General features: G+C 42.9%; 2 protein-coding genes across 3 annotated transcripts in view; one reads left to right on the forward strand and one right to left on the reverse strand.

Moving 5' to 3' along the window:
• The window catches only part of HCLS1 (hematopoietic cell-specific Lyn substrate 1), a 31147-nt gene extending 19737 nt beyond the window's left edge, over positions 1–11410 (forward strand). Inside the window, exons 7-14 of one of the 2 annotated variants that reach the window (XM_082625700.1) lie at positions 2878–2988; positions 3651–3706; positions 4498–4567; positions 5172–5383; positions 5804–5908; positions 6411–6660; positions 6798–6866; positions 7065–11410. In XM_082625700.1, the coding sequence (XP_082481826.1) occupies positions 2878–2988; positions 3651–3706; positions 4498–4567; positions 5172–5383; positions 5804–5908; positions 6411–6660; positions 6798–6866; positions 7065–7201 (1010 nt within the window). In that variant the 3' untranslated portion in view covers positions 7202–11410. The remainder of the gene's footprint in view (positions 1–2877; positions 2989–3650; positions 3707–4497; positions 4568–5171; positions 5384–5803; positions 5909–6410; positions 6661–6797; positions 6867–7064) is intronic. The other variant, XM_082625701.1, reaches the window with a different exon arrangement.
• Positions 11411–11538: 128 nt separating this feature from the next.
• Positions 11539–21322, reverse strand: FBXO40 (F-box protein 40; the record flags this gene model as incomplete). The annotated part of the gene is made up of 4 exons (XM_082624356.1): positions 11539–12176; positions 14655–16622; positions 17462–17494; positions 21263–21322. The coding sequence occupies 4 exons, from the start codon at positions 21320–21322 to the stop codon at positions 11961–11963; spliced, it is 2277 nt and encodes a 758-aa protein (XP_082480482.1). The 3' UTR covers positions 11539–11960.
• Between the last annotated feature and the right edge of the window lie 484 nt (positions 21323–21806).

Below are 21806 nucleotides of genomic sequence, written 5' to 3' on the forward strand. Positions count from 1 at the left end.
TTTATGTTCTCTCTTTTTTTCTTTGTTAGCCTGACTAGAGGCTTATCTATTTTATTGATCTTTTCAAAGAACCAGCTTTAGGTTTCCTTGATTTTCTCTATAGGCTTCTTGTTTTTAATTCCATTGATTTTTTTGCTCCAATTCTTATTTCTTTTTTATGCTTACTTTGTATTTAATTTGTTCTTCTTTTTCCAGTTTCCTAAGGTGGACACTTAAATTGTTGATTTTAGGTCTTTTTTCTTTTCTAATATATGCATTGCTTTTCCTTATGCACTGCTTTCACTGCATCCAAAATTTTTTGATAAGTTGTGTTCTTGATGTCTCTTAATTTCTCTTCTCTATCTCCATCTCTTCATCTCCCTGTGTTGTATTCTGGGTAATTCCCTTGGATCTATGTTAAGTTCTGTAACTCTCCCTTCAGCTGTATTTAATTATCGTTTAAGTTGTCCACTAAATTTTTTAACTTTATTTCACATATTTTCATTTGTGCAAGTTCCCGTTGATTCTATTGAAATTCTGCTGATTCCTTTTCCATAATGCCCTATTGCTTTCCTTGTGTTTTTCACCCTTCTTTAACTCTTTAATTATTTTCAAAGTATTCATTTTATAATTTCTTTCACATTGTTATATTATTTGCAGTTCTTGAGGGTGCTAATTCTTCTGTTCAGTTAATCTGTTTTCCCTCATGGTTATTTATTTTTTTGATGGTTTGTAATTTTTGTTTGCAAATTTATTTCAGTGGGGGGAAAGGGATATTTGTTTTTTGAGAGATTTATGTGCCCTGGGTTGAGAAGTTTCCCATCAGAGAAACTATGCCTTTATTTCTGTCTGAGTTCTAGGGGTTTTAGTAGTAATAGACCATGTTTTCTTTATGATTTTTGTTTTCTATTATGAATTCAATTTCTTAAATACATACAGGTCTATTCAGTCTTCTTATTTTTTCTTAAGTCAGTTATGGTATAGTGTGCTTTTTAAGGAATTTTTCCATTTTTATCTATATTTTCAAATATATTGGCATAACTTCATTTATAGTATTCCCTTATTTTCTTTTTAACCTCTGTAAGATCTGTAGTGATATGTTCACTTTCACTTCTGATATTGTTACTTTGTGTTTTTTCTCTTTTTAATTATTTTTGCTAGAGATTCATCAGTATTATTTTTTATTAATTTCAAAGAAGTATCTTTTGGCTTTGCTCATTTTCTCTATTGTTTACTTGTTTTAAAAATTTTATTGAACTCTGCTCTTATCTTCATTATTTTTTCTTTCATTTTAATGTGGGTTTAGTTTGTTCTTTCTGTAGCTTCTTAAGGTAGAAACTTAGATAATTGATTTTAAACCTTTGTTTACTGTATGTGCTCTTAAAACTATATATTTCCCTCTAAACACTGTTTCTGCTACATTCCACAGCCATGCATATTTTAATTTTCATTCAGTTCAAAACATTTTCTAATTTTCCTTTTCATTTCTTCTCTGACCCATGAGTTATTTAGATGTGTGTTGCTTATTTTCCAGGTATTGGGGAAATTTTCTAATTTTATTGTTATTACCTTCTAATTTAATTCTATTGTGATCAGAGGATATGTTATCTCATGTTCCAATCTTTTGAAATGTATTGAAACTTTTTATAAGGTCAAGCATGTGGTCTATCTTGGAGAATGTTATATGTGCATGGAAAAAATGTGTATTATGCAGTTTGGGGGTACAATATTCTGTAAATGTCACTTAGGTCTTGATAATGTTATTTGGGCCTTCTATAATTTTAGATTCTTTTGTCTAAATTTTCTATTAATAATGAAAAAAGAGTGTTAAAATTTTCAACTATGATCATAGATTTGTCTATTTCTCTTTCTGCTTTGCTTCATGAGTTTTGATTCTGATAATAGGTTTATACCAGCATATATATTCCTGATGAATGACAAACTGAACTCTTATCATTGAGTTATGTCTCTCTTATCTTTTATAATGCATTTTGTCTTGGGGTCCATTTTGTCTCATATTCATGCCATCCTTCTGATGCTTACTCTTTCTGTGGTATATATTTTCCTACATCAGTATCCAATTAATTCCTCAGCTTAGAATTTCTGTATAATATAAGTAGCATGAAACTGGGTATTTGTATCCCACACCTTCAGGTGTAGGTGTGGAGTTTCCAAGTCTCATAGGTAAAATTTCCTTCTCCAAATGCTAAAAAAACTAAAATTCCTCTCACTATTTCCGTGGACAGGTGAGTAGACATTTTCTAGAATTCTTTTATAGGAGTGGGCAGAACCTTACTTACTTCCTGCTCTCCAGCCACCTGTTCTTATAGAAAGTAGAACCCCAGACCCTAGATCCTAATCCCTAGGCACTAAATTTGGGACTTAAAACAGCTTGTATTTTCTATGTCAGCTCATAATTACCATCATGTCAACTGTTTTGATTCATCTGTTTGTTTCTGGAGCCAGGAATTTTTTTCTTCTTTTCTTTTGAGATTCACTATTTTAAAAAGAAAAAAAAGAGAGATTGCTCTATCTTTCTGACTTTGCTAAGTGTTTATATAGGATTAGGGAAAGACATATATTTCATATGCATCTCTCTTTTTTTCTGGAAGTCTCTCCTTACACTCTCTATACTTTCTCCTTCCTTGAAGAAGGGAGAAAATTCAAATCATCTTCTCATCTTGGAATGGAAGTAAGGGAGGAGAGGAAAAGAGTGAACATTGTTTAAAGCTTACAAAAGTTGCTTAGAACAACATTTCTCTTTCATTTCCCAGTATTCAAGCCCTGCTCTCTTTCTGGGGCCCTATCATCCTGCACCCATCCCTCCTGACTCTTCTCTTCCACCGCACTTCCCCATGGGCTGAGAGTGAGCTCTCACGACTGCTCCTTCCACCATAGATTACTCTCGTGGTTTTGGTGGCCGTTATGGGATAGAGGAGGACAAACGGGACAAGGCAGCTCTGGGATATGACTACAAGGGAGAGACAGAGAAACACGAATCCCAAAGAGGTAAGTTGGGGTTGGAGAGGAGGGAGGTCACAGGGTACATGGAGCCCTCCTTCTGTCCCTGAAGGCTGACATGGAGGACCCAGAATGTGAGGGGCAGGTATACAGGAAGTGGTGGGATGAAGAGTAAGTGTACATATATGGGGGTAGCTGGGAGGAGACCTACAGGAGTGGAGGGGAAAACAGCAAGCTAAGGAGCAGGACAGAGGAGGGTGACCAAAGAAAAAGGATCACTGAGAAAGGGTTGAAGACGGACAGGCCGGGTGATGGCAAGAGGGTGATTTGGCTGTGAGTCTTAGAGGCCCCTCTGCTTCACAGAGAGAAGGGCTTCTTCCCTGGGACACATAGGGGATGGCTGGGGGGCACTCTTCAATTTTTCCTATTTCTTCCCTTATATTTTCCCCTTTTCTGTCACTTCTTTCTTTTTGTTTCTCTCTTCCCATGTCTCATCCCTCCATTCTCTCTCAAGTGTTTTTCCTCCCATCCTTTTTCATCTTTTCCCACCCATGCCTCTCTATCCTCTGATTTTCACACTTTCTTATTGATCTTTCTCTTTTCCTCTTTCCTGTCTTCTGGTCTTCCTTCTCACTGCTCCCACTTCCTCTTCCCATACATTTCTAGCATTTTAACTCCTCTTATGACTCTCAGATCTTTCCATCCTGCAGATTATGCCAAGGGCTTTGGTGGTCAGTATGGCATCCAAAAGGACCGAGTGGATAAGGTAAAGCACCAGAACACCACTGTCTTGAGCATGGTTCCCTGAAGTACATGGAGAAGAGTGAGAGGCAAAGCTGGAAAAAGGATGGGCAAAGCTAGGTGCCCTGCGCTGTCCTCCTGGTGTCCTGCTCTCCCCATTGACTGCCCTCAGCATCTAAAGGGCATGTCTTCTGAAGCCTGACCTTTTTTTTTTTTTTAATATTTATTTATCTTGGCTGTGCCGGGTCTTAGTTGTGGCATGCGGACTCTTAGTTGCGGCATGTGTGCAGGATCTAGTTCCCCAACCAGGGATCGAACCTGGGCCCCCTGCATTGGGAGCATGGAGTCTGACCCAATGGACCACCAGGGAAGTCCCAGAAGCCTGAGCTTTAACTAAGGAGAGTGGAGGGAGGCAGAGAGAGACAGAAAAACTCCAGAGAAAGGTATTTGAAATTTCATTGATTGCTTGGCATTGATTAACTCAATCAATAATTTCTTCCCACTCCATTCAGTCTTCCCCTACACCTTTTCATGTACTGGCCTGAGACCCTCCTGCATTCCAGGCAACTGGACTTAGAGATGTGAGATTCCAGGAACACTGAGCTTTTAAAAAGGAGAGCTAATCCCACCAGTCTAGAACTTCTTTACCCCTCTCTCTGCCACAAAACAACACTATTTGAATACCCTGTCTAACTATTGAGCATCAAAAGGTTAGGGAGACCTCCTATAGTGACCCAATCACCAATACTGCCTTCTGGATTATTACCACTCCCTTGCCCCTCCCCACCACTACACATACTCTTCTCTTACCTGCAGAGTGCTGTTGGTTTCAATGAAATGGAGGCCCCAACCACAGCTTATAAGAAGACAACACCCATAGAGGCTGGTGAGTTTTAATTCCCTTTCTCTGTGCTCTTCAACCTCTTCTCCCTTCTCGTTCTTTTTTCTTCCTAGACTACCTATTCCAAGCCTTTACCTACCTAGATTAGCTGAGGTAGACTTGACCCCTACCCTCATATTCCCAGATTCCCTCTCCTAGAAAAAATTAGGTTAAGTGGATATCTGAGTGATGCTGGTGAAGAAACTATAAGCAGAGAACAGAGGGAGGAAGGGAGGGAGCCATTTGGGAAGAACACATAGGGAAAGGAGCTTTGGATGGGGGATAGAGGGTAGATGGTGGCCAGAGGGCATACAGATTTAAGAAATGTGGACAGGGAAGATGCAGGTTAGGAGAACAAGTCGTACGATTTCAAAAGAGCAAGAGTCTGAGATCACATGTCCTGGCTGTATGGAAATCTAGGCATCAGGGTTACCTTATCCTCCTATAATCCCCTTGTTCCTTCATTGATACCTCTTTACCTCCCTTTCCATGACTCCCCTCTCTACCTGCTCTTCTTTGGATATTTAACTTGTTCCTCTTCTTCATTCCAGTGCCCATTCCCCTACCTCCAACCCAAGACAACCCAAATTTTTCTTGCCTGTGTCTGCAGCTTCCAGTGGTGCCCGTGGGCTGAAGGCAAAATTTGAATCCATGGCTGAGGAAAAGAGGAAGCAGGAGGAAGAGGAGAAGGCACAACAGATAGCCAGGCAGCAACAGGAGAGAAAGGCCTTGGTAAAGATGAACCGTGAGGCTCAGCCACCAGTGGCCACTATGGAAGAGCCAGTCGTGTCAGCCCCATTGCCCAAGAAAATCTCCTCAGAGGTAAGTGTTTGGCCCTTTGGTATCTACATCAAGGATTCCTTGCCCAGACAAGAGCCTAAGGCGTCTGTATTCTTAGTAGAAAATAAGGCAGAGGCCTCCCCTGTGTTAGGCAGTCTACAGTTGCTATCCCTGTCTTCAGGAAGATTTCAATCTGATTGTGTAATTAAGCTTCATATATACATATGAGAACGTTAGCTGAAAAAAACCAAGATTTACATAGTACAACAGAAGATAGGTCACCAGCCAGTGCAGTCAATTACTGCTGCAACAACAAGAGGAAGGAGCTGTCATTTCAGGGTGGAGCCCAACTTGAGGAATGGATGATTTGAACTGACAGAGGTAGGAAGGGGTATTCCAGGTCAGTACAAGAGAGAAGATGGAAGTTTCTTGCTCACTGGAATGTTGCTTCATCCTTCACAGGCCTGGCCTCCAGCAGGGAGCTGTCTGTCATCAGAGTGTGGGCCTGTGAGAACCAGTAGGGAACAACAAGTGCCTACCCAGCCCCCAAGGCAGAATCCCCCAGAGGTAAGCAGAGCCCCAAAGATTCTCTGTTCCTTCCCCATCTCCTCATGTCCTAGTAGGTGGGCTGTACAGGATGATCAACGATCCTGGTTTGTCTGGGACTATCCTGGTCTTAGCATTTAAAGTCTTATATTCTGGGAAATCACCCAGTCCTGGGAAGACTAGGATATTTAGTCATCCTAGCTGTCATCTTTCACCTTTTTTTTTTTTTTGCTTTTGCTTTTGCTTCAATGTTTTCCTGGTCTTCCAAGGATTCTGACTTGCTTTCTGCTTCCCTTCTATCATCTTTTGGTAGGTGTTTTGAATGGATGGGTGTGGGAGGTTGATGAATGAAGAGGGATGAAAGATTGTGTTCCCTAGGAGAGGCTGTTAGAAGGATGCAAGGATGGAGGGTAGAATGGAAGCATGGGGATGGGTGGGGTCTTAGCAGTCCTCCATTGGGAGAGTTTGGAGAGGCAGCTCCTGGTGAACAGAAGTCACCCTGCTTCACACTGTCTCTTCTCAGGACAATGAGGAGCCCCCAGCTCTGCCCCCCAGGACTCCAGAAGGCTTCCAGATGGAGGAAGAGCCAGTGTATGAAGAAGCGCCTGAGCCTGAGCCTGAGCCTGAGCCTGAGCCTGAGCCTGAGCCTGAACCCGAGAATGACTATGAGGATGTTGGGGTAATGGACAGACATGAGCTGGATGAGGAACCAGAGGGCGACTATGAAGATGTGCTCGAGCCTGAGGATCCCTCTTTTTCCTCCACTCTGGCTGGTGAGTGGTGGGGCAGCTCCTGGATTTGGTCAGCTGTAGGGGAGAGGAAGAGGGAGAATTCCCCCATTACACAGAAGGACCTGTCTATTTTCCTTCTCCATGTTGATGAGACCATATTCATATTTCTCATTATGCAGGATCATCAGGCTGCCCTGCTGGGGCTGGGGCTGGGATCTCAGCTATAGCCCTGTATGATTACCAAGGAGGTAGGTTGGGAGTGGCCTGAGAGGTCTGGTGTCTGGAGGCCCTTGATACATGAGAAGGGGTATGGATTCTGGGGTCAGGATAGGGCCCAGACTTGGCATCAAGAACAGGCCTATATCGCTTCCTGAGGTTTAAAGGGGACACAGGGGTGGAGGGATTTCTGCCTGACCATCCTAATATCCTGTTATTTTTCTCCCCAGAGGGAAGTGATGAGATTTCCTTTGATCCAGATGACATCATCACTGACATTGAGATGGTGGACGAGGGCTGGTGGCGGGGAAGTTGCCATGGCCACTTTGGACTCTTCCCTGCAAATTATGTCCGGCTCCTCCAGTAACTGTGGCTGTCTGTCTTCTGCACTGTGACTTCCCTTGTCCCAAGGGGCTCTGCCTCCCCCCGCTTTCCATTTCTGCTGCAAGTGTCCGACAGGACGTCATGAGTTGCCTGAAGCCCTAGACAGACCTCTCTCTCCCTCTCCATTAGGGTTTGGGGCAGAGACAGCATGAGGAAGGAGGTCTCCTTCCCCTCGGTGTCCTGTCTATCCTGGATACCCTAGATGATCTCAGGGATGTTTATCTTGTGTCCTGCCTCCTTCCACATGAATCCCCCCTCTAACACCCACCCCCCCGCTCTACCTTCCTTTGTTTGTGAACTCTGAGCTTCCTGGTTTGCTTACCTGGGAAGGTATGTTTATATTTCCTGGTTGTGCTGTTTGCTCACTTTCCTTCTCTGCAGAAATATCTCTGAATCTTCTCTCTGCTCAGTCCTAAAGTTGAAATAAAGTGGGACCATGGCTAACCTCTATTCTGAGGTAAATAGTACTTTTTATGCAGCCCTCAATGGTCCTGACTCTCATGGCTCCAATTCTCCTCCCATCTTTCAGGGATATCCAGAAAACTCTCTCCTCCACTGCCCATCACTCTGCACCCTGGATGTCAAGGGCTGTGCCCTTTCCTTAGACTTTACCGATACCCAGTGCAAAACAAGATGGGCCTGGGGAATGGCAGTAAGGTAGGGGAACAGGGACCAGGAAGGGTCCACGATAAGATAGTTCAACTTCTGTTGGCTTCAGCAGTTGTGAGAGGCCAGCCACTTTCTGCCTGGGAGTAATGACTACACTCTTTTCATGCATAATGATTCTTGAGGCAAAAGCACAAATTAGGGGAAAGAAAGGAGGAAAAGATTTAGCCAAGAGAAAAAGACTAAAACTAAAGAAACAATGAGGTGTTAAGAGGATTTAGAGTGACAGTGGCCTCTGCTAGAGAAAGTCCAGGCTTCCTTGTAGCTGGATGAATGAAATCGATGGTCATGTAAGAAGGTAGATTGAGGAAGCTCATAAAGTTTCTGTGTGGTCCAGAGCTGAGGCTGCTGGTAGGAGAAGAAGTGAGGACCTTTTGATGGCCAGTGATAGGCAAAAAGCAAATCACCAAGCAAAGTATGGGGATGAGGGAGAGTGAAAGGCCAGGACATGGTGAGTTTATTCTAACCCCCAGGCCACTGGGCTCGGCAAGGTCCAGAATAGGAGATCCTCGGCAAAACCAAAATCAAATCGAAATGAAAGTCAGGGATTTGGTATCGGGGATCTTTGGTTGGTGGAAAATAGAAGTCTGTGCTATAACCAGTATCTGAAGTTGGGTTCAGCTTTCAAAGATGGAGAAGACAGTGGGATCAAGGAAGAGCTAGGATTTGTGTCTTAGACCCATAGTTGCTGCAGGACTTTATAAAAGTCCTTAAAAGTTCATTGGTGAGCTGTCCATGTGCTTAGAGCACTGCATCCCTCAGGCTCATTCCTTGGCTTTTCTTCAAGACACACACTCCTTTGTTTCCACAGCGACTTCTATGCCAGTGAATCACACATCTGTCTCTACACCTCACTTATAAGATTCACCCAGTTAGACTTTCAGAGTGAAAAGCAGCTTTTATTTCTGCCTATAGAGACATGGGGGTTTCCAGTGTATAGAGGTAAGTCACACTAGACATACACAATCTCATTCTTCACTTCAGTTTGATCTGACATCACACATAGATCAGACTTTTGCAGTGGTTTTATTCTTACATCCAAGTTCCACCTTGCTTTTCACTTTTCCCTTCATTATAAGACAGAAACTTCTTTTCCAGATCCTTATATTATTAAGGCAATAAAGTCCTTTCTGCCTCAGTTCTATAGACCTCGCCCTCCACATTCGGCTGATCTCTACTTGGACTGACTTTCTTGGCGGTGATTGTCTTCAAGGGCTCTGCTCGCAGACACCTCCCTGTCCAGGCTCCTATTCTTGGGTCCACAGTCCCCTTTCACTCTCCTTAGCTGCTTCTTAATCTGAAGCCGTGTCTAGCTGTCTTTCCTCTCTCAGATGATGCTTGCTGCTCATGCTGCTCAGTACAGCTTCATCCCACTAATCAAATCATCTGTGTAATCCACCGTCTCTCTTAAAGGCTTCCCTTTTTCTCCAGTTGCCCTCTCACCATAAAATGTGCTTGATTGTGTAGGCCAGTAGATACCTGCAATACTCTGGTTTCCTGTGACATATACAATTAGATACCTTGTAAGATGTGTTTGATGATGTTGATCAGCTCAGTATTGTGCTGAAGGCAGCAGCTGGGAAAGTAAAGTGTGCCTGGAAGGGTGGGGCCCACAGAGCAGTGCGGTTAGTCTCCTGAATGCCCCCCTGAACCCTGGGCTGCCCAGATCGTCAAGGAAGAGCCCTCTGCTCTCTTCCTTTCTCTATACTTCTCATGCAGCTCACGGTAGCCCCGGATTTTCACCTCCCTTAGTCTACAGCTCCCCTTGCTTTCTTTTTCTAATAAAATAAGAAACCCAAAATGGATTATCAGAACTTTCTTCCTCCATATAGGAAGGACTAGATTCAAAACACATGGAACTGAACCCTGGATCAGTTCCTTTTCTCCCACTTCACTGCTTAGCTGTCACAGTTATTCATCTTCACTGAATAAGATCTCAGCTCATATTCTAGTTATATGTTTTAGAAAATGGCGCCTTATATACAAATGTGAAATATAAACCAAACAATAAGGATTAGGAAAAATAGAGTTACGTTACTGAATAGTACCAAGTGGCACATTATAATGGAAGATGAGCATACTTCTACTCTGGGATTTGCCTTAATGCCTTCTTGACTCTTCTCAGGGGTGTCATCTACTTCATCTATACCAGCTCTGGACCATGTTCAGAGGGAAACCCAGGCAATAACAAACATTTATATTGACTAGACTCTTTTTTGTTGGTGGTGGTTAAATTATTTGTTCTCTGCTCCCCCACAATGCCCATCCTCCTTTTCCCTTCTTTCTCACTTGCTGAGGACTGCTAGGAAAATGGCATCAGTTAAGGAGAGAGGGTTAGTGTTAGGGCTAGGGCTAGAGTGAGGGTTAGGGTTAGGGTTAAGATAAATAGCTCAGCCTTCCTGGCTTCAGCTATACCTGGAGAGCTGATAGGATATGCTTTTTGCACTGTGACCCAAGGACGTGAAGCCACACCAAACAAACCATCTCCATTTGCTTCCCAACTTAAAATCATCATGTGTCTAAAACCTATTTGGTAAAGAAAGAAGAGCTGCATGAAATCATGACCATTGTAGATAACTATGTGAGATAAGAATTTGCTGTACTAAAAAGCTTATCCCAATTTACTGCCATTGGCATGTCATTCTTTAGGGCAGTTGTTCTCAATCAGGAGTGATTTTGCTCCCAGAGAATTTTTAGCAATGTCTGGAGACATTTTTGGTTGTTATAGCTGTAGGGGTGCTACTGGTATCTATTGGATAGAGGTCAAGGATGTTGCTAAACATCCTATAACACATGGGACAGTCCCTTATGACAAAGAATTATCCAGTCTAAAATGTCAGTAGTTCCATGAAACCCTGCTTTAGGGGATGCCAGCTTCTATTGTGTATTTTTATTTTACTTTTGTTCTCATAAGTTTTAACTATTTGTTACCAAAACCCAGAAGTGTCACACATTTTTGACAGAATGCAGTCATGGCCAGCAATAGGTAGGAGCAATTATAGGGAATCACTCTGTTCAGATGTCTTCCTTCTCAAGATTCCCGAGGGGGTACTCAAGTGATGTCTAGGACCCTGGTGACTGGTACCACAGGAGCTGCAGTGGGCCTTGTCTGGACTTTTCCAAATGCGAGGTCTCCTTGGGCTACCCTGTGCATTCTGACATGACACTGAAGTTGGTGTTAGTGTCTCGTGATCATTTCACTTAGCCCAGGTGGTGCTGGCCCGTGCCTGTGCTCTCCCTAATCCAGACGGAGAACATAATTTTCAGAGGAAAAGAACCTTGACTCTCAAGTCACTATTAAAATGTTTGAAAGTAGGCTCTGGCTTTTGGTCCTAATTTTCTCCATAAATATAATATCTCCTCTGGATTCTTCTTCATTTTTCAAGGCTGTCCTTCTATATGTTGCCAAGATTCTACACAACAATTTCATTCTAGGACCTCATTTCCACCTCTCATCCTTTGGCCTTTGGTGTCCTCAGGCTGTTGCTCTTAGCCTAGGTCTTTATTCTTTCAGGCTGTTTGGACTGTCTGGGCTTAGAGGCAGTGGGGCAAGTAAAAAAAGCCCTGGACTTGGCTGTCAAGACAACCCCAGCTCCAGAAACTTCAAACTGTGGCCTTCACCCTGGGTGCCCTGGGAGGTATGTCAGTCCCCATCCCTACATTACCTGCTCCATATCATTAGAAGTGCTTATAAACTGAAAAGCTCTCCACAAATGCACAGGCCTGTGCTGGTTATGGAATTTCACGGCTCTCTCATCTCCTAAGGACTTGGACTCATCTTCCAAATGGCCTCAAGTCACCTATTTAAAATACTTCACAGACTGATTTATTTTAGAAAAAAAGTGTGGGGGGAAGGAGAAAATAAGTTATCAGTATGGAACTATAGCAGTTATACAAGCCATGGCTTAGGAAATTCTTCGGCATTGTGCAGCTGCTCAGGTTTTGAAGGACATTGCACGTTCCAAAACACCCAAATAAGCACATTTGCAGTTTACAGAAGGAAGTTCTCATAACCAAACTCTGTCGAACTTTCAGTAACCTTGAGTGGGAATCCAAGAATGGTGGCTTCTGAGCCTTTAGTAGGTGTGTCTTCCTCTTGGTCTGGCTTTAAAAGTGGTGACTAAAGTCTCTCGGGCCTGCTCATGGGGCTGACACATGCTGGTCAAAAGAATCGGGTCAGTCTTGTGTTCTACAACGTTGAAAGGACAGGACTTCAAGTGCTCAGACATGGAGGCAACTTCATTAAACTCCCAGCCCTTGATTTTGGAGAAGAGGCTGCTGAATTGCCAGATCTATGAGGAAAGAGAGAAGTTCCAAAGTAAACACTGGGGTGATACCCTCAGGCCGGCTTTATTTGAACAGTGTGGGGAAATGCCTTTCTGTTCTTCCTGTTCTTAGATTCCTGAGAGTATTTAGTGGCTGCAGCATACATTTGTTAGTCCTTTCTCCAGCATCCAATTCCTAGTTCCCCCTTCCAACTGATAATCATCCCAGCCAGCCATGTGGTGTGTGGAAATGACTAACACCAATCTGCTTATTGACATACACTCTTCCCCCATCCCCCACCTCCCCAGGAACAGTGGTTAGTTCTAGAATAGATATGGTTCAAATCAGGACAAGTGACAATGAGACTCTACTCCAGAACTTTTGTTTGTGATACCAAGAAGCAGATTCTCTTTTCCCCTCTGTGCTTGAACTTGGAAGCTACAGTCTTAGGAGCTTCTGGCAGCCACCAGGGACCATGAAGGGAGAACTGTGTCTTAGGGTGGAGCCACAAGCGAGGAAGTAGAGAAAAGAAATAGAGAGTAAAAAGGTCATTTGGGGGCATCTTGAGCTGCTAGATCAAGCCATACCTGAAGCCATCACCTTTGCACTCTTCAGTTATATGGGCCAATAAATTCCCTTTATTGTTTGTCATGTTAAGTTGGTTTTCTATTGCTTAAAACTAAAACTATGCTAACTAATAAGAGTCTCAGTAGAACAGAAACCTTAGGAGAAATCTAGAAGTCTGGCACTCAAATCCCTGTGGGCCTTTCCACCTAGGATGTGGTGGCAAAGCCACTAGTTTTATAATCTGGCTATGAGGATAGGCATAATCTGATATCCTTCAACCTGATCATTACACCCTCAGTTTCTTGTCACTGTTACTATATAAGAAAAGTGTATCCTGTGATCTTGGAACTATTTCCCTTTGTACTTTAAAAGGCCATTTTAATATGAGCATTCTTTAGCTCCAACTAAATTCTCTTTCTTCCTTTCTGCAAGGAAATTAGTTTGTCCCAAATGATATTTAAGAGTGGTCAGCAATCACTGAATTGGGAAAAAATGTGAGCCAAAAAATAATGAAATTTCTAGTATGTAACTTAAATCATTTGCATTTGATTTTACAGAGGAAGATATTAGGTAGTTCTAGATGATACATTGTATCTTGGCGACACAATTCCCAAAGGCAGGGTCTTAGTCTCATTCATGTTTATGCCTAACACATGGTTGGTTGGCAGTCATGAAAACATGGACTGCAGGCATGGATTCAAGCATGAATTCATGAGGGAGAGTCTGATAATTATTTTTTGAAGAAGACTACTCAGGGAATAAATAATAGAATATATGCAAGATGTTTTAGACATAATCAATAAAACTAGATGTAAACATCTCCTAACTCCCTGATACCAGTTTGCATATACCCACATACTGGGAAGAGACTCAACAGTGAGATTTTGGAATTACTGACCTAAATGGGCATCATGAATTTGTGATTCACATTACCAATATATGTACCATAAGAGAGGATGCTACGGTGCTACGGCACCTTGGATATGATGAATTGGGAGTTTCACTTCTATAGAGTACAAGCCAGTAGAACTTACAATACAGTTAAGCAAGCCTAACCTGATTGGGAAAAGGGGATGAGGTTTTTCCAAAGGGAAAGATTCTTTGATCTATGCAGCAGAGTTTTTTTTTAAAAAATTAATAAGCATTTGAACCAGGGGAAATCAGTGGACCAAATTATTTTAGAATTTCAAAATGAATTCAACAGGGGCAAAACTTGTTTGTAAATAAATTAGTTGACATAGGGCTGAGGAGGATTTGTTGGCATATTGTATCAGTTGGAGTCCAGGCAGAAAACAGATGGCACACTCAAACTGGGTAATCTGAAGAGAATTTTAAAAAGGAATGATATACAAATGTGTGGGCAGGGTATAGAAAACCCAGGCTAGTAACAATCTAGAGTGTTACTACCCTAGGCCTGAAAGGGAGGAAGGAAGTCAATGGAACCCAGAATCAGTAACCTATCAGATATCAGATACAGCTGGAGGGACATGGCCAGTGCAAAATGTCGTGGAGGGGAGAATGCATGCAGGGAGGAAGCCAGAAGAATAGCTATGTCAACCTCACGCTTCTCCCTCCTGACCATCTCCTGCTGATACACTCCCGTTAGATTAGCCCAACTGGAAGCTGGGGGGCAGGGGAGCTGGTTAAGCTAGTCTGTAAAGATCAGCCTCCTGGGGGACAGATCACGATGGAGAATTGATCATGTGAGCAAATGGAAGACATGCAGGACACATTCATAAATAGGCATTACCATTTGTATTGCCATTTTTATGTTTATGGATCTGTCTCCTCTACTACGCTGACCTCTTTGAGTTCATAGACTGTTTTATTCCCAGTAACCTAGTACAATCTCAGTGCCTAGTACACTGCTTGGTGCACAGAAGGCCCTTAGTAAATACTTGTTGAATGAATGAATAAGTGAATGACTATTTACTTGCCTTTCTGTGAACTCTCCACGAGGTGCCTCCATGGGAATACCTCTTCTTCTTCCACTTCAGGAGGACCATCCCTCTCTCTTGTAACAAAGTGGCACAGATATTCCTCATCAGCACGGACACCTGGGAGAGCTGGGATAGGCTGATGCTGTCTAAGAACCCAGCAATGTACTGCAAGACCTCCAGGGGCAGGCTGGTTAGAGAATTCTGGTTTTTTCCTTCACGGCCTGAGAGATGGTTGTTCCCTCCCTCACTCAGCTCTGAAGCAACCTCCGGCTTGATGGCAAAGGTCTTGAGCTCCTGACTATAGATTACTTTTGCCTTTTTCCCTGGGGGACAGAAATGGTTTTGAATAAAGGTACATCCCAAGTAGGCAAGGGGGCATCGGTGCTGGAACCAACCATTGAGACATGACTGAATGTCTGTGTGGACATTCTTGAAATGTAGGGGGAATTCATCCCTCCTGAAGAATTTGTTGCAAGTGAAAGTAAAGGCAGAACTGCTCTTGTTGTGTCTCCTGGTCACACACTCACTGTGGAGCTCCATATGGAGCCCATTCAGATTGGCATTGGTTAGAAGGTCAGCCAGCACCGTCCTAGAGGAAAATTGTTCTGGCTCAAAACTGTATGTCTGTGTAGCAAAATCCATGAACACCCCATCAATGCTCCTGGATTCAGAGATGACATGACCTTTGAGTTCTCTTTCCAGAGCACACAGCAGGGTGGTCTTGATGAGATCTGATTTGGGCAGGTCCTCCACAGTGATCCCTAAATCCAAAGTATCCACTGCCTTGTGTTCACTTGGCCTAGAACTCAACAAGGTATCTCCGAGGTGAGCCCGCTTCCAGCAGTAGCTCACGGGAACTTTGAAGGTGTAAACAGTTTTCACTTCCTGAGCCTCAAGTTTGCCATAAACAAAGTCTCTCTCTTTAGGTGTACAAGCAGGCATCTGACCAAAGTGAATAAGCATCCTCCCATTGTGCACCAGGTACATATTATAGTCCTTTGCATCCACAGCTGTTTTCAGTCTTTCCAGAACACCATCCTGCCAAGGGGCAAACCCTGACTTTTCTATGGCTGCATGAAAGTCCTGCTGCTTCTGGTCTTCCTGTGATTCTTTCCCTTTGGCAGCGCTCTTTTCTACCATGTTGTTGCTGCTGGAAATCTGTTCTTTCTCTGGGCCATCCCTGCTCTTGCTCTCACTGCTCACTGATGAGCTCGTTAAAACAGAGGCCGCATGCTCTTTGCTGAACATATTTTCCCACTTGTCAAACTTGGCTAGGTCCATCCCTTCTTTGGTTTTGGCTAATACCTCTCGTTCTTCTTGACTCAGCTCTGCCACCTCTCCGTTGGTGGTTGACAGAGAGCCGCTTGTTACCAAACCAGCATCTGCCCCACCCACCGCTCCTTCCATTTCCTTCCAGCTGGCTTCACCATTCATGGTAGGTTCCTCTTCCATGGGTTCTCTAGTTTCTGGGAAAAGTTCTACCATTTTCAGAGATCTAAAGAGGACCTTCTGGTCTTGGAGGGCCAGGGCTGTGTCCAAGCACTCCTCATTGGGAGTCTCTTTCATGATGTTCTCATGAAGGGCTGTTCCAGAGTCCATGTTTGGCCAGCGGTTCCACTCCATGGAGCAGCAGACCACGCTGGCAGGGCACACTTGCAGGTGCTTGGCCAGCTTGTGACGGGAAATGGAAAGGGGGCAGCCATACTCGGAGTTGAGGCACGGAACCTGTTCTAAAGGGCACAAGAGCTCGTGCTCTGCCTCTTTGCACATGTGGAAGGTAGCGCCGCAGGACAGGTGGCAGTTTATCACCAGGCAGGAGACACCAGCCTCCACAGGCATGTGGCAGTGACGGTTGAAGCATCTGTCACAGTGCCTGTGCTGCCCTGGTGGAGGCCTGCGCGCCCTACGCTGGAGACACCAAAGGCAAGGGGAAAGAGAAAACAAATGACTGCTGGAAGAGAAGCTCTATGCATGTCTGTGAGTGTTTAAGTTTTAATTGACTTATTTCCTGTTTATTCATGTTTATTGTAGGAAGCTTGAAAAATATAGAAAATCATAAGAAGAAAGCAAAAATACTCATAATCCCACACAACCTAGAAGTAACAGCTATCAATACTCTTCTCTTTATTTCCCAATAGTTTATTCTACGTATTAGCTGTGCTGAGAATAGAAAAAAAACAAAGGTGAAAGTAATGGGCTACAGGGTTGACAATTGCTATTTTTGAGTTGTGGGTTGTGGAGGATTTATATGACACAGTTAATACTATGAATACAATTTTGCATTCTGCTTTAACTTGCTATTATGACATGTCTAGGCTGTTTTATTAATTTTTCTTTGCAAACTTTCTTCATAATGGCAGTGTAACATTCCAGAATGAGTGTTCTGTCATTCATTTAACCAGCTACCACTAGAGAGTATGCTGGGAGGACGTGGGGCATGTCTGATTTTGTTTACATCTTGGTCCCCAGCACCTGTCACAAGGCCTGGACCATTGTAAGCACTCAGTAATATTTGCTGAATGAAGGAATTGTTAGCCATTTAGATTATACCTGGATTTTTTGCTTTTTCATATGTAAAGTTTTACTAAAAATCTTTGCTCACAGATCTTTCTCAGGTCTCTGATTTCCCCCCTATTCTGTGTCGGTTTCTTCTAGGTTCTGCTCTAGCATCTGTGGTTTGGCAAAAAGCCAATATATGTCATCAGACCAAAAGGATAAATCTGCCAGATGCTTGGGCTACAGGCTAAATGAAGCCAGACCTGGACCTGTGAAAGGTAAAGTTCCAATAAGCACCTGGTACTTACCATAGCTTCCAAATTTCTTCTTGCTTTGTAAATCTAGGGGAAAATATAAAAATACAAATATGAATGATTAGTAAGAAAAGTATTTTATCTGTTTTAACAGGGGCCAAAGAGACTTCACGTATTCTTCCACCACCCTGGAGGTAGGTGTCCTGGCCCACATTTTGCAGTCAAATATACTCTACCTAGATACAACAATTGTTAACATTTTGCCCCTTTCACCTTCTCTCTCTCTCAACACACACACACACACACACACACACACACACTGTTTGCCGAACCACTTGAAGATAAGTTGCTGATGTCATGATACTTCATCTGTAAGCACTTCAGCATGTATTTCCTAAGAATAAAGACATTTTTTGTAACTACAGTAACATTATCTCACCTAAGAAAACTAAAAATAATTTTCTAATATCATGTAACATGCTGTCTATATTCAAATTTCCCCAATTATCTCCAAAATATCTTCTGTACTTTTAAAAAAACAACTCAGTTTTGAACCAGGATCCCTTTAAGGTTAATTTATTACATTTGTTTGTTAAATCCTTTTAGCCTCTTTTCCTCTGGAAAATCCCCCTCAACTTTTCTTTTTTAGAAGAGACAGCCTTAAATCTCAAGGAAATTGTATGCTAGTTCATTCATGTATTCATCTGTTCATCCATTCATTCAACAAACATTTTTGATTACCTACTATGTACCAGTAAGTGAGCATAAGGGTCACCTGGACTGCTTGTTAAAGTGGCTTTAAACACTATTGTTCATTAGAATCAGCTGTGATTCTTGTTAAATATATAGATCCCCACTGTTCAATATGGTAGCCACTGGCCACATGTGGCTATTTAAATTTAAATTAATCAAAATGAACTAGAATTAATAATTCAGTTCCTCAAGTCATATTAGCTACACTTCAAGTGTTCAGTAGCTACTCTATTGGACAACACTACTATAGATGCTGGCTGCACCCCTGACCTGAGCGAAGGGTGTATCCTGGAATTTACATTCTTAACACATTCCCCAGATGACTCATGCACTATAAGAGTGAAAGAGGGATCACGCCAGAATCCCTCTTAAGCTATAGAGGGATACCTCATACCCTAATAGTCAGCCTGACCATCAGTAGCTTCAGGGTTAACTAGAAGATTAATCAGACAGAGAGGGAGCTGAGCAGGGTGGAAAGGCTGTGAGGGTAGGACTGAGATGGAGCAGAATAGGATCAGGCAAAGAGCACATCCTTTGTATGCAAGAGTCTAGCTACTTGATCTTTTAACATACAATTTAACATTCAGGTAGGCTCCTGCCATATTCCAGATCACTCCTGGGAGGGAAAAGCCCATTATGGACTTATAGAAATTCATAAATATTAGGCTCAAGCATCTAGAATTATTTGGTATTCAATAAGGAACCATTTACCATTGTAATTGGGGTGTTAACCAGTAGTAGTGGAAGAATGGAGTGGAAAGACCTAGAGTTAGAAACTGCTATGTAGAGAACATGATGGAAGCTGAGATTGTGAGACTGATGACAGTAGAAATAGGCAAGATGAGACAGACAGGAGACATTACAAGGGATGATCAACTAACATTTTTGTTTCTGGCTGGAGATAGGGGAAGAAGAAGAGTCAAAGGTGATGCCAAGAAAGTGAACTAAGAAGAGAGAATGTTGGGTGTAATTCTGAGAAAAATAGAGGTCTAAGGAGGGAACTGTTTTGGGAAGAAAAATGGGTCCAGCGAGTGTAATACAAGTTGCTTTAGGTGATGACAGATCATGTGTGTGGGAAGATGAGGGGTTAGAATATAGAGATTCAGACTTGAGAATTATCCACTTAAAAGTAAGAGGAAGCCATAACTGGGGAGGTGAGAACACAGAATAGAAATCTGAGCCATGAAGTACAAGGCTAGGTAGGACCACTTTGGGGACAATAAGAAGAAGCAGAGCCAGAGAAGGAGAGACCAGTGAGCTAAGAGAGTCAGGACTATGTTGCCAGATGTAAAGAAAAGGGTGAGTGATGGCCTCCAATGCTGCTGTGAGGTTAAGAACAGGAATGACAATGCCACTGCTCATGGCAGTTCCCCAAGGAGCCCTTGCCAGAGCATTTGCATTTCAGCTGTGAGGTGGGACCCTTGGCCATTCAAAATCTAGCATTTGTTTGGAGTAGAGGAGAAAGCTATTAAGCACACACTCCAATGTTGGCAGGGCCTGTGCCCTGGCTGGGAGAATGTGATCATCGGCTTTCTATTCATAACAGACATTCAGCAAGAATAGACTCTGGATGACTCAAGGTCCCTTGTTGGTTTTTAGGTGGGGAAGAAGAGGCAGATCACAAATGGAGTAAGGTTATGTGAAGAAAGCTAACAGCACCAGGAATGTCCAACTTCATATTTGCCAACCAGGTTCTGTCACAAAGTTGAGCCCAGTTTCCAGCAAGGGCAAAGCAGCCCTGGCTAGTTCTGTGCACTCAATGTATGTAGTGAGAACTCTGCCCCTATCAGCAGGCATGTGTCTGGCTGGAGGGACAATAGTGATGAACTCTAAGCCCAATCATTTCTTTTTCTCCCTCTTCTTCCTCTTCCTCTACTCCTTCTTCTTTTTTTAATTGAAGAATAGTTGATTTACAATGTTGTGTTAGTTTCAGGTGTACAGCAAAGTGATTCAGTTATATATACATCTATATCAATTTTTTCAGATTATTTTCCCTTATAGGTTATTACAAAATATTGAGTATAATTCCCTGTGCTACACAGTAGGTACTTGTTGCCAATCATTTCTTATCCTTCAGCATTATAAAGATGGTTCTTAGCAACAGCGTTATTGAAACTGGGAACATTTGTGGTGGAATCTTATTGCTCTCCATCTCTTGGGAGGTTATTTGAAAATATTCCTTTAAGAGAAAAGAAAAGCAATGCAGGCAGGCAACAAAGATGCTGTTGCTTTATGTTGCTATTTAAAGATCTTCTGCCAGGCTCTGGAGCTGCCCCAGATGGGTGACTTTGAGAGAAGGTATGTGCTGAGCAGAAAGACACTGAGTGGAGATGAATTTTTGGAGACATTTGTCAGTGGAGGAAAGGAGAAAGACAAATATAGCTAAGGGCATAAAGAAATCACATCTGAACCTTTTGTTGTATATCTGGAGGAAATCTTTCCCACTGCGATAAAGGACAATCCAAAATGGTTGATAGTCTAATTATTGCTGGAGAAACAGGGTAACCAATCATCCTGGTTTGCCTTGGTCTCTCCTGGCTTGAGCACTGAAAGTCCCAGGTCCCAGGAAACCTCTTATTCCCAGGCAAACTTAGACAGCTGATTGGTCACCTTAGGTTGGAGTCAGCTGGTGTTGCCTCAATTTAATCAAATTAGATTTATCATTGGTTGTCTTGTGACATGAGATGCCCTGTTCTCCCAATTTCTGTTCCTGTGCAGTGACTGGATTCTTATCCTCCATGGGGTCTGTCTGACTTTCCCAGGTGGAGTGATTTCTCCATTTTGGATGTCATAGTGGAAGAGAAATAAAATATTAGTGCTTAACATGTGCGTTTACATAACATCTCATTTAATCCTCACAATAATAATGTGAGGTGGGTATTACCATCTCCAGTTTACTGATAAGGACACTGAGGCACAAAGAAGCCTAAGTTTGTCTTGCTTCAAACTCTACTGTCTGCTACATCACACTGTGTCCATCAGAGACCCATAGAGACATCTGTGGTCCATCTCCATGATTTGGGGAGAATGCAAGCCCATGGCTAGAGTCTGTAAGGGGAAAGCCTTTTTTCCCCCAGTTGGGGCACAGAAAGGTGTCTCTACCTGTATAACCTTTCCAAATTGTAGAGAAGCTGGATGCTTCACATTAGGAAGCACCTCCATGCCTATGATGAATTTTTTTTTTTTTTTTGTCCTCCTCTGGACCACAACCCATACTGTGCCCTTCTGAATAGAGAAAACAAGAAGACTGAACAGGTCCCATGCCTTTGCATTTCAGGGAATACAAATGTGGCAGGGAAGATTTTTAAGGTTAAAAATCTGCACTATAGGAACTTCCCTGGTGGCACAGTGGTTAAGAATCCTCCTGCCATTGCAGTGGACACGGGTTTGATCCCTGGTCCAGGAAGATCCCACATGCCGCGGAGCAACTAAGCCTGTGCACCTCAACTACTGAGCCTGTGCTCTAGAGACCATGATCCACAACTACTGAGCCCATGTGCCACGACTACTGAGGCCTGTGCACCTAGAGCCCATGCTCTGCAACAAGAGAAGCCACTGCAATGAGAAGCCCGCACACTGCCACGAGGATTAGCCCCCCATCGCCGCAACTAGAGAAAGCCCACTCACAGTAACGAAGACCCAAGGC

Source organism: Mesoplodon mirus, assembly GCF_964341445.2.
Source record: "Mesoplodon mirus genome assembly, chromosome: 6".
Taxonomy (NCBI): Eukaryota; Metazoa; Chordata; class Mammalia; order Artiodactyla; family Ziphiidae; genus Mesoplodon; species Mesoplodon mirus.